Genomic DNA, 15,095 nt, shown 5'->3' with positions numbered 1-15,095 from the left:
AGGGCCGGCTAGAGCGGGAGCGCCCAGCCGCCGCCGCCAGGCGCCCCCAGCCCGCCGGGCGCCCCCGCGCCCCCTTCGCCGCCGGGGCTCGGCCTTGGCCTGCTCCGGGCGGCGGCGCTGCTGAGTCTGCGGTGCCCCCCCTCGCCGCCGCCGCCTCCTCCTCCTCCTCCTCCTCCTCGTCGCCCCGGCCCGCAGCGCCAGGCCGCGGCCGGCCCTCCCTCCTCCTCCTCCTCCACCTCCTCCCCTCCCTCCTTCCCTGCCGCCTTGCCGGCGGAGAGGGGCGCGATGGCGTCCTACGTGGATAACAGCTTCCGCCAGGCGGTGATGAAGAACCCGGCGGAGCGCAGCCCCCAGGTAGGCGGCACCGGGACCCCGCGAGGGAAGGGAAGCGGGGGACAACGGCTCGCCCATGGGGAGGCAGGGACGGGGCGGCCACAGCCGGCAACTTTCCTCCTTCTCCCCCTTTCGCCCCGGGGGGGTCGCGCCGGCTGCTCCCGGCCAGCAGCGGGGGCGCCCCGGGGGGTCGCGGAGGTCCCGAAGCCGCTGGAGGCCGGGGCCGTGCCCGCGGGGCGCGGCGGGGTGAGCGGCGCCCCGGGCGGTCACCGCCCGCTGCCCGCGGCTGAGGAGCTTTTCGCCGCGCCCCCCGGCCGGCCCTGCGGGGGGCTGCTGTGCCGTCGGCCCCGTTTTCCAGGGGCTCCCCCCTTGCGCCCTGGGAGCTCGGCGTGCTCCGGGTTTTTAGGAAGAGATGTTTTTGCTGATTATTTTGGCACGGCGCTGATTGGCCCGTGGTGCTTTCAAATTGGGGGCAAAGAGGAAACCTTGACTTTCGGGCTGCACCCAGAAGTCATTCCTCCTACTAGAGAGACGTCATTGTGGTAATGTTATTTTTATCCTCGTGGAATACGTGTGAGAAAATAAAAGCTCCTATGGAAAAACACGCTGGCTGCATAGGCATCGTACTTAGCATGTCTCCTGTACAAACCTTCCGGTCCCCCCCATCTTATTTGTTTTAAGCTTCTGGAATGTGTTTTTGTGGTGCTAAAGTTGTTTCTTTGTCCTTGTTTGACCTTTCCAAATGTCTGTTCCCGAGTGTTGAAGCCGGTCCTTCAGCACCTTGTGGAAGCTGGAGGAGGCCGAGCGCCCTGTCCTGGGGAGGACGCAGTTGGCGAAGCCGTGGTGAGAGCCCTTGCGCTGGGAGAAGCACACATCCCAGTGCGGGGAGCCGTGGTGGCCATGCCCGACCTGGGCAGACGGCTGTCGAGGGATGGCCGGCTGTCTGTGGGGAGTGACACTGGCAGTTGCTCAGGAACCAGTCGGTCAGGTCGCGGGGCCACCGGGCTGGGCTCGGGAGCTGAAACTTCCCCGTGACAGCTGTGTAGGTCTGCGCCAGGTGAAGCGAGCTGGCCAACTTGTGTCCCTGCCAGCCAGCCCTTCTCTCTGCAAGGGGTAACCAAAAAAATAAATGGGAGTAAGAAGTGACGCAGTGAAAAAAAGAAGTCACTTGAACGCAGGGACAAAGCTGGTGTGAAGGGCACAGAGCAGAGAGCTAAATTGGGAACGCTGGGGCTGCATTAATGCACCAAAACTTCAAAAATCAGCAGACTGAAAGCCTTCTGTGGCAGTCACCACAGGAAAAGAAACCCATCCTGAAATCCACGGAGCTGATGCTGGCCAAAATAAGCCGCAAATACGACGAGATTGGTGGGAAATGTAACGTGTCATTAGCACCGGGAATGCTTGAAGCTGGTGATCAGGCGTGCCCTCCTGTCGCTGCTGGTGGGAGCAGGGCTGCCAGAGGAGCAGTCCCCCTGCCCTCTCAGAGCGGCTCGTCCCGAGCCATGCTGCAGGCGAGTTTTCTAGTGCTTGCTTTCCACTCTGAAAGTTGTCTCAGTTTTATCTTATGGCGGTATTGGAATTTGAAAGATATGTAGCTATGCATGATAGGTCTGTAATGCAGTTCTCAAGTGAAAAAAAATAAGTTTTTATATAAAGACACCCAGACCTTGTTTTTCCATCCTCCTTGAAAGCAACTTTTTACCATCCTTATTTTCCTTTCCCTGTGTTTTCTTTCCTTACTATTGTGACCCTGTAAAGGTAGTTGCTTATTTTTGGCTTTTGAGAACTCGTTAGGTGAAGTCATTTAGAGTCGGCAGAGGGTTGGAAAGAGAATATATATATATTTATCATACTCATGTCAGTACAGGAAATAACACGAGAGGAGTGTTAGCATATTTACTGCTTACTTGCATTAACAAACTCAGTGGGGCTCAGCTTCTCCCAGATGAGGGAGGTGTAAACTTGTGTTTGACATTACTATTTTGCCCAGGATTGTCACGGTGCAAATTTAGTGAAGTGACTTCACTGCAGGCTCAGATGAGAGGAGTGACAGCAACATAGGAAGCTCTTAGGCACATGTACAGTGCAGATGTCTGTTAGCTCTGATATAAGTCGTTGGAGAAAGCAAACTTAGCTTTGCATAAACGTTTGTAGTGCAAAAGTCTCTTGGTAACTTTAGACAGGACTGATCTTTTTGGGGGAGGTAAACTATTCTGTGGCTGCTTTGGGAAACTCTTAGTGTCATACCTCTTGCATGTGTCCTTGTTTAATTTTTTTTTCTGAGTTTTGTGAATTACAGCTCAACACTCCATTGCCCAAAACCAAAAAATAATAATAATTAAAATATATATACACATAGCCTGTACTAGAGCATGTCTGTTGTGTAACAGCTCTTCTCTTTAATTGCTTTATTAAACTATTCATTTTCTCTTTAAAGACTTGAACTGGGAAGTTAATTTAACTACTTTGGGGAATCTGACTTCTAAATGTTCATAAATTACAAATGGTTTTATGCCCTTAAGCTGTGAGTAATAGCAATCTACTTTTTTTTCTCCAAATGTCATCTTGTATGAAATTTTATAGCTTTAAGTCTTATCAAAACCGTTTCTTATCAGCTTCATAAACCACCTTAGAGAGCATGATTTTTTTTTTTTTTTTCTGGGGTAGTTTAATCAAATAAAATAAATACGGCTGCTTTTGTTTTCCAATAAGAGAAAATGAGCCCTAATCTCCCTCTTTATCCGAACAGCTCATTTGCATGGCATGGTATGTGACTAGCTGGTTACTTCGGAAACTCCACATACTAGCTCACTGTGCTCATGCCACGTAGTGACGTCTGCGGGAAGAATTTTTAACGTATGCCTTAAATATGTTGGGTGCCAAAGGTTGTCTTCTGGAAACAGCCATCTCAGCATGGCAGCGGCTGAGAAGTCACAGCATCAGCGGGCACCTAGCAGGAGAGGGGAGCCCTGTGCCGTTCCCCTTGGTTGGGTGCTGGTGCGTCACTGCAAGGCCCGAGACATCTAAACAGGATGCTACTGCTGGGCAGATATTCCCTTCTTGAGTACTTGAGGGGAACAATGGTTTAATTATAGGATGTACCTATGCTTTTTCCAAATAAACTTTCAGCTTGTTCTCCAGTTGTGTTATTTTTAACACGTAGTCACTGATAGTGTGATTGTGTGCAAGCTTAAGATAAGCCAGAAATGAGTGTTTCCTTCTTGCTGTAGTGATCTCTTAGCAAATAAACAGGAGGCCCTTTAGTTTAATGACTGTAGAGAAGAAGTGTTTCACACGTGAGTCCAGTGTAAGGGTTTATCGTGTGCATAACTAATAAAGTAGAAGTAGTTGTTAAGACCCCCAGAAAATGAAGATCAGTGTCTCATGAACCGACACCGTCTTCTGGTGCATCTTGGGCTGTAGCTGAGGCAGATGGGTGCAGGCGAGATGAATGAAGTTACGGTAGATGTGTACCTCTGCCATGGAGGTTTTTCTTGTCCAGTTTCAGCATTTAACTGGGAGAAAATAAAAACAAACTAACTATTGGGGAAAAAGTGAAACCTTTACCTGACAAAGCAAGTAATGTGTGTGTTTAGCATGGAAATAGCTACAGAATATATCTTTGAAGTAAGGATACATTTTTTGCTCTTAATGTTTACTCTCGAGCTAGTGTTGGTACACAGCATAACTTCATGTTCAACAGACTCAGCTGTAGAGTGGGCTGCTTTGTGCCGATAACCCAATCTGAGAACCCTTGCGTAGCTCGGATTCTTTCTTGCGACCTCTCATCTCAGTCTGTCAAAAAAAAAAAAGTTCAGGAATGTCTGATTCAAAGCTTCCACCATAAATTTTCATGTGCTTCCTGAGACTGAGGACTCGCGCTTTAACAAGCTGCTCGGGCGTTTTGCTTGTTCTGAAAGAAAATAGGTTTATTTCCAAGCTTTTCTGAAGGAGGGTGCGTTTTCCCATAGCCATTCACATCTCTGTTGATAAGGGCTTTGAGAATGGTGAGAACGTAGAGGAGTGAAGTTGTTGCTTTTCCTTTTTCTTTTTGCATTACTCCTCCCCTGTAACAGGGCGAGTGCTCTGTGCATTTGCAGGTTTCCCTGTCTTGTAGGAGTGAGTTTCACCGATGCTTGCAAACACCGGGGCGTGATGAGGGAGCCTCCACCTGTAGAGCAGAAATAGCTGGTTTGAAGCCTTATCCTCAACACGTGCCGGCTTTCTCATTGCATCAGGAGGTTGCAGCTGGGTTAGCTGTACAAATCCAAGCTAATTGGAAACTCGGTAACTTGGAAACTGCCGGTTTAACCGTAGCAGCGATAAGCTCTGTGTAATTTCCTACTTCATTAAACGCCTGTTTGATAGTGCTTGCTTTTGAACCCCGCACTGCTGTGGCTGCAGGAGCATCTGGAGCTGCTTGGGGCTGGGTCTGTCCCTGTGAGTTGCAGGCATGCTTGTGACAGCCCTGTGGGCACATGCTTCTACCCGTAAAGCCGGGAGCATCGGTGCTGCCTTTCCTTTCTGTGGCACGCGTGCACGGAGAAGCTCCTGAAGCGAGCAGCTTGTGCTTGCTGGGCCTGCAGCCCGGGCACCCACCCCTCAGCCCACGCTGCTCTCGCCCGCTCGCTCAGAGCCCCGTCCTCGCCCACCCACACCCTGCCTTTCTTGCGGTCTGGGCTGCTCCACCGCACCGAGCCGGAGGCGAAGCCATCAGCTGAACCGCTGAGGCAAAAAGGACGCGTAGTTCTTGCTTGCCGTGGGAGCAGAGCTAGAGCAGTAAGCGGTGCACGAGTGTTTCCCCTGAAGTCACGTTTCCCCTTCGCAGGGAGGCACGCTGTTCGCTGTGCTCTCGGAGCGTTTGTGGAAAACACTTCGCACCCCGGGGGAGAGCTGAGGGGAGGAGAAAAAGATTTAAACGTAATCTCAGAAGATGCTCCGTTTAGTTTATACCAAGTGCAGGAGAGGTTAGATAAGTTTTTGTGGAAGGAGTTATTGTCTTTCAAATTCCAAGACTTTAAAAGTCTGCGTGCTTATGCAAATTATTGAGTGGTAGCTCTGATTCATTCTGATGAATTACTGATTCGATTTTGATAGCTTTTTTTCCTATATCAAGATGCTGCTACTTGATCTGTGAGCGCGTTTCGAGAATAGCCATATGTATACCGAACAGACATTGCAAGAACTTTGACTTCCTTATTGAGGGCTTTTTGTACCCTCATGAGAAAATATATTTTGGCTTGTGTTTTGGGAACTTTCCCACAGTAGGAGATCTAATTTTTGCAAGGTATTGTTTGGGAATTGAAAGGGAGCGCTGGCAGAAAGATAGCTCCACAAAGAGCCTTTGTGAAGGGCGGCCCAGCCTGCGCGCGCTGTTTGCTGCAGCCAGTGTGGCAGATTTAATTTGCTGGATATATTTTGCATGAAAGGATGTATTTTAGTAAGTCTCAAAATGGAAGTGGTGTTCCAGTTTGCTTGCTCTGAACTTTGTGAAGTTCAGAAGAGAGGAAGCCTGCTGCAGTGCTTCTCTTACAGCTTTGTTTTGGGGCTGAAACTAGCTGGTTGTTCTCCGTGCAGCTCTGTTCTGCACACATATCTGGGGATGTATTTCTTTGTGCGTCTCTGTATTGTCTGACCTGAATAAAAGTGATTTATATCCCATTTCCAGCAGTCCCAGAGAATTCTGGCTAACAACAATGGCCAGTATGTATATCATTACCTGATTAAAACAGTGAAGGAAAAGGGTGAAGTTAAAATATTTTAAGCATTCTTGGGGGGGGGGGGGGAGGGAGAAAGCATCTTTACTCTGTCACTGATAAAAACAAAGGTGTTTTGCTATACAGAAAAATACTAATACAGGGAAATTTCCCTATTTTTGTCTTAGTTGCAGGTACTCTGATAAACCCTTAAAAGGACAAAGTGAAAATCTGCTATCAGTGTGAATTACCTGGGAAAAGGGATTAAGTTTCATGGAAGACATGTTGGTGAAGCATATCTGTTGCCTGTCTTTACTGGGCTGTTTGTTTTTTTTGCTTGTTTGTGAGTGTCTTATAGTTAAAATAAACTTGGCTTAATAAGTGAAAATGCTTATTTAATAATTATTTCTGGTTTGCAAAAGGGGAGATGCATCCTGCTCTCCTTGGGATGATGCTCTTAAATTTTGGATTTATTTTTTTTTTGGTAGTTTGTAATTGCAGTTATGCTTTTTGTTTTTCAAGGGTACTTTTGTCTCCCATCTGTCTTACTTTTTCTGCAGTTGGAGGGAGAAATAGCAGTACAGTATTTTCTGTTTGAAATTAGTCATTCAGACGTCTTGTCATATTAACCAAAAAATAAATACAAACTTAGCGGGATGAGATAGGATGTTACGCAAATGTGGTCTGTAAGCAGCTGATGGAAAAATAAGGCTGTACCACCAATACAGCTGGAAGAAGCTTCTGCTTGAGATTTGTTTAAATGCTTGTTTAAACAGAAGGCTAAATCTTTTATGGCACATTGTATTTTTCTAGCAGCAAAGCTTGTTTAAGAGCTTTGTTTCCCATGCTGATGTCTTCTGCTGCTTCACTTGTGCTGATCCAACTGTTTGTGAGGCTACAACATAAACAGGATAAGTGATACAATCTTGTTAGCTGAACAAAAGAAAATGACTTTTGAGAGGTAGGGTGTGAGGTTTCTTCTTTCTGAAATCTGGGTGGTGCAATGATCTGCTTTAGATTATGGCTCCGCATGGCAGTCTTGGTGCAACTGAAAGCGTGAAGACCTGTTTTATAAAGTGGAGAATAAATGCGTATAGTTGTGCATAGGATCCTCCGAACATCTTGACCTCTGTGTATGGTGCTGTGTTATCAAACACTTCCTTAAAGTATAAAAACATAAATGGATGGTATGTGACGAAACTATTTACCCTTGATGTGTTTGCTAACATGAGAATGTTTTAACCAATGATGCATATGTGCAAGATACTTCTTGAGAGAGGGGTCTTCCATTTTTGTTTGTTGTACTAGGGATTAACATCAGAGAAAACTTTTGTAATAACTCTCTATTTCTAGTTTCTTTTTCCCCATTAAAATACAGCAACGGCAGGAAAACTGGGTGGCAGGAAAACTGGGTAGCAACACTATCTTTATGTGCACTGAGCTGGGTGGGTAAGAGATGCTAAAGCCTGATACGTTTCTGTGTGCTCAATATTGACTCTTGTCTGTATTTGTGTTGCTTTGTTGTACAGGGTCTGAGAAATGGATGCTTGTGTGCTTTCTTCTTAAGGGAAACAAAGATGTAAAGGGAAACTTAATTTTGTTGGTATGCAAGTTAAGAGGCGTGCACGCCTTTTCCATTTGTTATCTGTTGGGACGTATCTACAATACATACTCTACAATGTTTTTGTTTCGATTTTGAGGTGAGTGCTTAATCTTGTTAGGAAACCTTCCCTTCACCTGAGCAGAAGACTTCGTCAAAATACTCGACCGAGCTGAACTCAGTAGCACGTTGCAGTTGTGTATGCAGCCAGCACGAACTTGACAGGCTGTGTGGATTTTGGCTTTGTCAAAAGAAGTATCAGAATACACAGCATACACGGCAGTGAGTATTTAAGTGTGCTTTGAACGGAGAAAGCGTGCCTTGGCCGTGCACTATTACAGATTTCTTTGTATGTGGGGATCAGAAACGTCCTCCCTGGCCTGTGCAGGCAGGAGCCACTGCCGCAGGCGCACTGCCCGATGGCTGACCGTGTGCTGTCGCTGGCTTGCTGTGAAGGTGGCGTGGCTACGGTAATGAAGAAGCAGCAATTTCGTTTATATAGCCATGTCAATAGTTTGAAGTCCTGGCATTTTGCTGTATTGATTTATGGTGGCACTGAGCGTAGAGATAGCTCCGGTCTTTCCAGGTTAGCAACTACAAAATCAGACTCGGGTTTAAAAGGTGTGAAGATGTGGTTGTATCATCAAGGAGGAGCATGGCATGCAGAGCAGGCGAGATGGTATGGTTGAAGTATTACTGGATTCTATGGCAGTTGATTAAAAAGCATTATTAAGAGAAAAGACAGACACCCCCCTAGGCCAAACTCCAAAATTTCTGGATGTGAGATTTACAGGGCTGTACTGAAGAGAGCGTTGAGAGCGATGCAGGTGCCTGGTGCTGCTGAAGCAGGACATGTGGCCGAGATGCTTTGTGCTGCTGGGCTTGCTGTTGGAGCCCTAACAAGACGCTGAAAGCTGCAGAGATGCCATCCGTCGGTCTTGACACAAGTTGTGATTTCCTGTTGAAGGCAGTTAACGATTGGCTGCTTCCCCAGTGAAAGCAGTAAATGGCCCATTGATTGAAATTACATTAGTACTATGCCTTTGTAAAATATTAATTTAGCTTGTGGATAAAATGCATGTTGGTTTATTGCATCGCTTCCTTTCTGGCTGTAGTCTCAAAGGAGTAAGTAGCAAATGCATCTTAAAAAGGGGGAGGTATGGCTCGTGGAGGATGCTGTGTGAAACAAGAAATAAGATCTTGCGCCGGTGTGCTATGAGTGCTGGTTACATGGCCTGATTTATTAAACTCTTTTTTATTGGTGCAGTAGCTAAGTAATTTCTGGAATATATTGCCTGCTACAGAGGTAGTGAGCGGACAGCAAGCACTCCGAGTAAAGCAGTTTTCACTCTGAGTTATGGAAAGGCAATTGTGAGGATCTCGGTTTGAGTAGCACTTCACCCTCTGTCGATCTGTTGTATACGCTTCTAGATGGTGCCCCGAGCGCTGGGGGCCTGTGATGAGTCCATTACACAAAGCACCCAGAGATCCTGCCCGAGAGCTGCCCAGAGGGGTCTCCTCTGAAGACTGAGCGTTTCTGTGCAGTGCAGGTGTGGAAACACATGTGGCTCTGTGAGCCGCATGCTGACCAAGACCAGGCACTTGTAGGAAGGAGGGTAATTGTGTTTCCATCCTTGTCATGGCTTCTCTGTGCCTGCTGGAAGCTGCTAATTCGGGCTGATGCCTTGTTTTAATACATGATGATTTAGTGGGAAGACGCCAGCTCCTTGGTCACAGGCCACCAAATGACTATCAGATGGCAACACAATTGAAGACTAGCTGTTAAAAATGATTTGAAGTAACAATGTCAAGGAAAGAATAATTGGTGCAGAGGTTTTCAGAGGTGGAGGAGAGGAGTTTATTGCATCTCTGCTGTATCTGAGGCAGCCATCTATTTTAGTGCAACGAGCTCTTATTTTACTAGACAGAGCACTGATGGATAGTGGGTCTCCACTACTCCTAAATCCTCTTGGAGAAGCTTGTAGGGCTTTTATTTAGGGTGACTCTTAGAAGAATCTCTCCTCAGCTGTTGAAAAATATGTAGACAACTGGGTACTGCTGGAGAATGATTATGTACGTGATGTGGTGCACAAATGCTTTGTTAGCTTTATAAAGCAGTTGTCAGGAACTGGAGCAAAGAAACCTGAGCTTTGCTGTAGCGCGTGTTATTGGTCTGCACGGGGAGATGGGGTATTTCTGAATGCCCAGGTGAAACATCAATCCTTTTTTCATTTCTCCCTTCTCTTACTCTTTGTACCTAGCCTATGTACTATGGTTTTATCTCTGTCCTGTTAATCTGATGTCTTGTAGTTTCTTCTTTTCTAAACCTGGGTTGGTGGTTTTTGCTTTTGTGCCTTAAGGTATTCACCTCAGGTATTTTTCTTAGTAGGAGGAGAGCACTTAAAAATGTGTATTAGTTTCAGAGTGGAAAGTAAATTCCTCTTAATTTGCAAAATACAATACAATGTATATTATTGTTGACTTGTAGAAGAAAAAGTAGAATTACAGAATGTCCTCGTTTGAGTTGGCATAGGCCAAACCTTTAACTTCACTGGGTTGACAAACTAACGTGGCTGTTTAAGGTCTAACTTCCTTATGTGAATGGATATTCTATGTCAGTGTAAAAATAAAGACAAAATAATGGACTTTTCATACCGTCTGTCTTAGCTGGGCAATAAGTGAACGTGTGGCTGTGACGAAAGTAGCACAGTTCGTAGTGATACAACCTAAATAAATCCAGTCAGGTTTTCTATTGACATTGGCCCATGTTTCAGCATAGGAGTTACCTTACACGTCTCTCAAACAAAGGAGGTTTGTTTGAAGCAGGTGTTCTAATGGTTACCCTGGCCTTTACAAATAGTTTTTCGGTGAAGTATTACTTCAGTTGACTGTGGGTAACTTCATAAGGCATCTTGGCGTATTGCACGTATTTTCTCAAAAGGGCCATCGTGGCAACAGCTTCATGATGCTTACTCCCTCTTGCATGGCTGTTTATTTTTAGAAGGTGCTTGTCACGATTTGTCAGCCACATGCTGGCCCGTCACCTATGCTGTTAGACATCTGCTAAAATGCAGTTCCCGGGACGACTTTGTAAACCTCACATAACGAATTAATACCTACCCTGATTGTTCCAGGGTAGTCATATTTTCACTAGGAAATATGCAGCTTGAGCTTGCCAGTTCTGCCAAACCCATGAAATGGTAGAAAAAAAAAAGTCTTATTAAATATTGCGACTATACCATAACACATTAAACGCAATTAACGTGGTGGAATGGGTGTGAAGGTAGCTGGTGAGTTGCCTGAGCATGTTGACAGACTTGGATTTTATTTATTAACAGCAGTGAAATAGGCTTCTAAATCAGTTTGTTGTAAATAGGGCTAGGAGGTGGTGAAGAAGTAGCAGTGGCAGTGCCTGGGCTGGTAAGACACGACTACTTACATGCTGCATTGCTTTAGGAAACTGCTGTCAGGCTTTTAAAGGAAAAATGAAAATCCTACTTTGTACAAGTGACATCTGATCTCTTCCTTGATTTCTTTCCTGTTTCTTCTATTTATAGATGTCTTGTTTTGGATTTATCTAAAAGCCAGGGTCAGGAAGTACATTCCTTCAAAAACGCTACTTGTTGTGGGTTTCTGGCATGTCCTCTCCCTTCTCTGTCCCAAAAGGAACTGTGCAGAAAGTATTTTTCCACAACGAAGCATGGATCTGCAGACGTCAGGTTTTGTTGACTGTGGCATACGCTGCTTCACCTCCAGACCCAGAGCTGTCTTGTCTTTTAATCATCCCTTGATGTCCACGTCAGTTGTACAACTGATTAAAATGCAAAAGACATTAACCGCTTTATTGGGAAGCGTTACTGCTTTGAGCAGTGTCCACATGTGGGTTGGGATGTGGGGGCAGAGGAACATGGGCTGTTATCTTATTTAGCAGGGCTAATTTCCCATGTGGAGTTTCAGATGACTAATGACTTTATTTTAGACTGGGGGGAAAAAAAAAAAATATATATATATATACACACACACACACACCTGGGGGAGATGCTCAGCCTATGCTTCCACCAGCTGTTTAGGGGCATGGTCTTGGTGCCAACGTCACTTTGTCTCTCCTGTCTTGAAGGAGAGGAGAATAAAAAAGCCCGAGGTCATGAAATTCATGAAGCCTTTTGCTAATTCTGCTGTAGGAAGAGGTTTTTCCCCAACTTGGAAACAAAAGGCAATTTCTTCAGCTAGACTTCTGAGAGAGTGTGGCAATTCTGAGGGCAGCAAAGATGTGGGATAGAAGTTCAATGAATGCTTTTGATGAAATAACTGCTTTTGTGGTGGTTGGGGTTCAGCGCAAGGTCTTAAATTCTGGCCTGATTTCTCACAAGCAGCACTGCTTAGTCACTCACGTTTGGGCTGTTCTGTTTATGCAGGAAAGTGACTGAACTTGTATGCTTCTGGCATGACTGCTTACAGCAAGCAGGACCTTAAAGTACTCTTGAGGAATAGGTATTGCAATAAGGAATTTAAAAGTAAGCTATAATTGAAAACAACATTACAGTCTTTAACTAAAGGACCCTGCCACCCAGTCTTCCTGTGATGGTTGCTTTTTTCTTTTCCATTTAAACCTGTGTATTTACTGAGACTGCTGATGACCAATAACTCCTTTTTGTCATACACATGACTGTGTTGTGTTGAATTATTTGTACCCTGTAATGACTGTTTGACCGCTTGACTTTGTTTTATTTTGTTTTCTACTTCCATGTGCAGTAAACTGTTTAAAATCAGAGCTGTCAACAGTAGCTGAATGTCTTTGTTAACTTCAGGTTCCTGTATCTGGCTGTTGTATAACTTTGTATAACGGACCTGATTTGTGTTTAGTAATTTGTGTTTACTTTTAAAGAGACTTTGCAATCTGTTGCCTTGAACAGGTTTCAAGAAGACAAATTGTGAGTTTAATTGTCACCGCTTATCAACCTCATTCTCAGTGTGCAGTGCCATGTGAAAGAGGTTTATGAAACCAGCTTTGTGTGTCTGAAACTTTTCTTAGCTACTAATTCTAAGTACTGGACAGACTGACTTGAATTTATTCAAAAAGGTGTTACGGCATTTGTTAAGGAACAATTATGAGCAAAATTTTATACATTCTAACCGTTTTGGTGCCCTGTTGGTTGTGATTTCAATTTTAATTCTGTATTTAAATAAAAGGTGAGATAAAAAAACAAGTGTCCTTCAGATATGAACCCCAGTGCTCAGAAGGCTTATGACTGGTCCTGCTCCTCTTTTCTTGGGCAAAAGTTCCCATACAATCTGCAGAGGGAGAGTAGCTTGTGTGTTTTCACAAATTTACTTTTTATTTCACATTCTTAAATTTTCACTATAGCAACTAAGCTGCTTTCATGTTTTTCTTGTGTTCCTAATTGCTAGCCCTGTAAAATAATAGGGGACTACACTTAAGGCCAAAAGAAGAATATATCTTACTATCCTGTGCCTTATTTTCCAGCTGTAAAAGGTAGAAGGCTGGTAAGCATCTTTTTGGGTGCTCTGATGTCTGTTGAAAGTTTGCCTTGCAGACACTGTTGTCAGGGTGCCTGTAGAAATGAGCAATTCTGTATTTAAAGAGTAGAATTGGTAGCTGTAAAGTAAGGTAAGACGCCACGCGTTGAGTGTCCACTACTTTGTTTCATAGTTTTGCGTCTAAATGCTCTCCAAAATGTCAGAAGGAGCACTTATCTTTTAAGATGGATTTTTTTTCAGAAGATGGTGACAAAGTAGTGACTATACATAAGTAGTCATAAAAACAAGACCTAGCTGTTCTGTAGGTGAGCTATTAATGCATCCAGTGATAGATCATTGAACATGGTGGGTGGACTGTGGACACCACAACGGTGTTCAGCAATGACCTGCTGAGGCATTTGAGCAAATGCCAGGTCTAACGGTATGGCCTGTGAGATATCTGCATTGCAGCTGGTTTGGTGGAAGGATGCGAATAGCCTGCTTAGAGCACATCTGCAGAACTCGGATGCTGCAGTCATGAGTCATTGAGAAAGTTTTAGTTAAGAGCCTACCATTAAGGAAAATACATTCATGGAGCGTAGCTTTTCAAATAGATTCTGAGTTAATTCACTCCTGAATTCTTTAAGAATATTAAAAGGAAATTTCTAGGGAATTAATTCACCATTTCAGTTTACTGCTTCTCAGAAGAACTGTGATGAACTTGATTTTACCTCTAATTTATTTAAAAAATAAAAGTGAGACCACCTGCTGGCCAGAAGATTGTCTTTCTATGCAAGATAGATACAGAAAATGGGGTGAGAAGCTTCCAGGTAGGGGCTAAAATAGTGACCTAATGAAAACCCCGGTACAGAGAAAATGCTGTACTATTAAAAGCATCACCCACATAGTGGGTCTTTTGTGTGTGCATGTCAGCTTGCATACTATCATCACCTAATTCTGTTTCCTGGATGAGCAGGAGGCTTTTTTCCATTCTCTAATTGAGGATCTCCAGGTTAGTACCAACTGGGAGTTTGCTCATTCTGCTGTTTGTTCTCTGTTCTTCTCGTTCTCTTCAGCCATCGGTTTTTCTTTCTGAGGATCTTTATTTCCCCTTTGTGCTGCCAGGATTCAGCTTTCTAAAATTCTGAAACTATTCACTTTGGTAAAGAACAATGCAAGAAAAAATGCTTTAGGGATAAGTAGGAATTCAGTCTGTCATAATCACTAAATTGTACTTGCTGCTTATGGAGATTCCTTCCCCAACCTCAAAAAATGCTTCTCATATAAATCCCATATAGTGTCAAAATCTGAAGGATGAGATGGTGATTGCACTGACATCTATTTGTATGATGAATTCTTTTTAAAGAAGAAAAAGCACACGAGTTATTTTTTTGGCTTGTTACTTAAGAAGTCTCTGTTCAATCAGTAGTCTGTGGTTTACATTTGCTTTTTATTAAAAAAATAAAGTTCCCAGTAATAAAAACATGATACTGAAATGACACACATTAGAAATGGTTTCTGACTGCTTATATTAAAAAAATAATTAAAAAAAATCTATTCAAACATCTGCTTACACTTGTATAAAATCAAGAAAATGTACTTGCTGTCCTGTGCAGTTATGTGTGGTTTCTTTGTTTTTACTTTTTTTGGAATTAAGAATAAATGAATTATTGCAATTGAAACTTAGCTACACTTAGATGTTATTGATTGATAGTACAAAGTGTTTGAAACAGGAACATGCTTTAAATGTTCGATTGTGGAACATTATTTTCTTAAGATGATGTCTTTTTCTAGTTGGCTACATTTGTTTTTAATATGGATATAACGCTTCATAATTATCCTCAATTTCAACAAATAGCGTGTTCTTTAAAGAAATGAAATAAAACTTCTCCACGTTGTTTAGGACTGTAAAATACCGTAAATGAGTGTAATAGAGACATACTTTTTCAACTGGTATTTCATATTTGGGATGAAGGATTGAATAA

The 15,095-nt window shown here is 43.9% G+C and overlaps 1 protein-coding gene across 6 annotated transcripts in view; it reads left to right on the top strand.

Annotated features, from left to right (window-relative positions):
- The first annotated feature begins 220 nt into the window (after positions 1 to 220).
- The window catches only part of RAPGEF2 (Rap guanine nucleotide exchange factor 2), a 184,704-nt gene continuing 169,829 nt past the window's right edge, over positions 221 to 15,095 (top strand). For all 6 annotated transcript variants that reach the window (XM_083832688.1, XM_083832686.1, XM_083832689.1 and 3 more), the window contains exon 1: positions 221 to 354. In XM_083832688.1, coding sequence (XP_083688814.1) covers positions 286 to 354 — 69 coding nt within the window. In that variant the 5' untranslated portion in view covers positions 221 to 285. The remainder of the gene's footprint in view (positions 355 to 15,095) is intronic.

The sequence above is a fragment of the Anser anser genome (genome assembly GCF_964211835.1).
Source record: "Anser anser genome assembly, chromosome: 4".
NCBI classification, from domain to species: domain Eukaryota; kingdom Metazoa; phylum Chordata; class Aves; order Anseriformes; family Anatidae; genus Anser; species Anser anser.
This window is presented reverse-complemented; position numbering and strand designations above follow the sequence as displayed.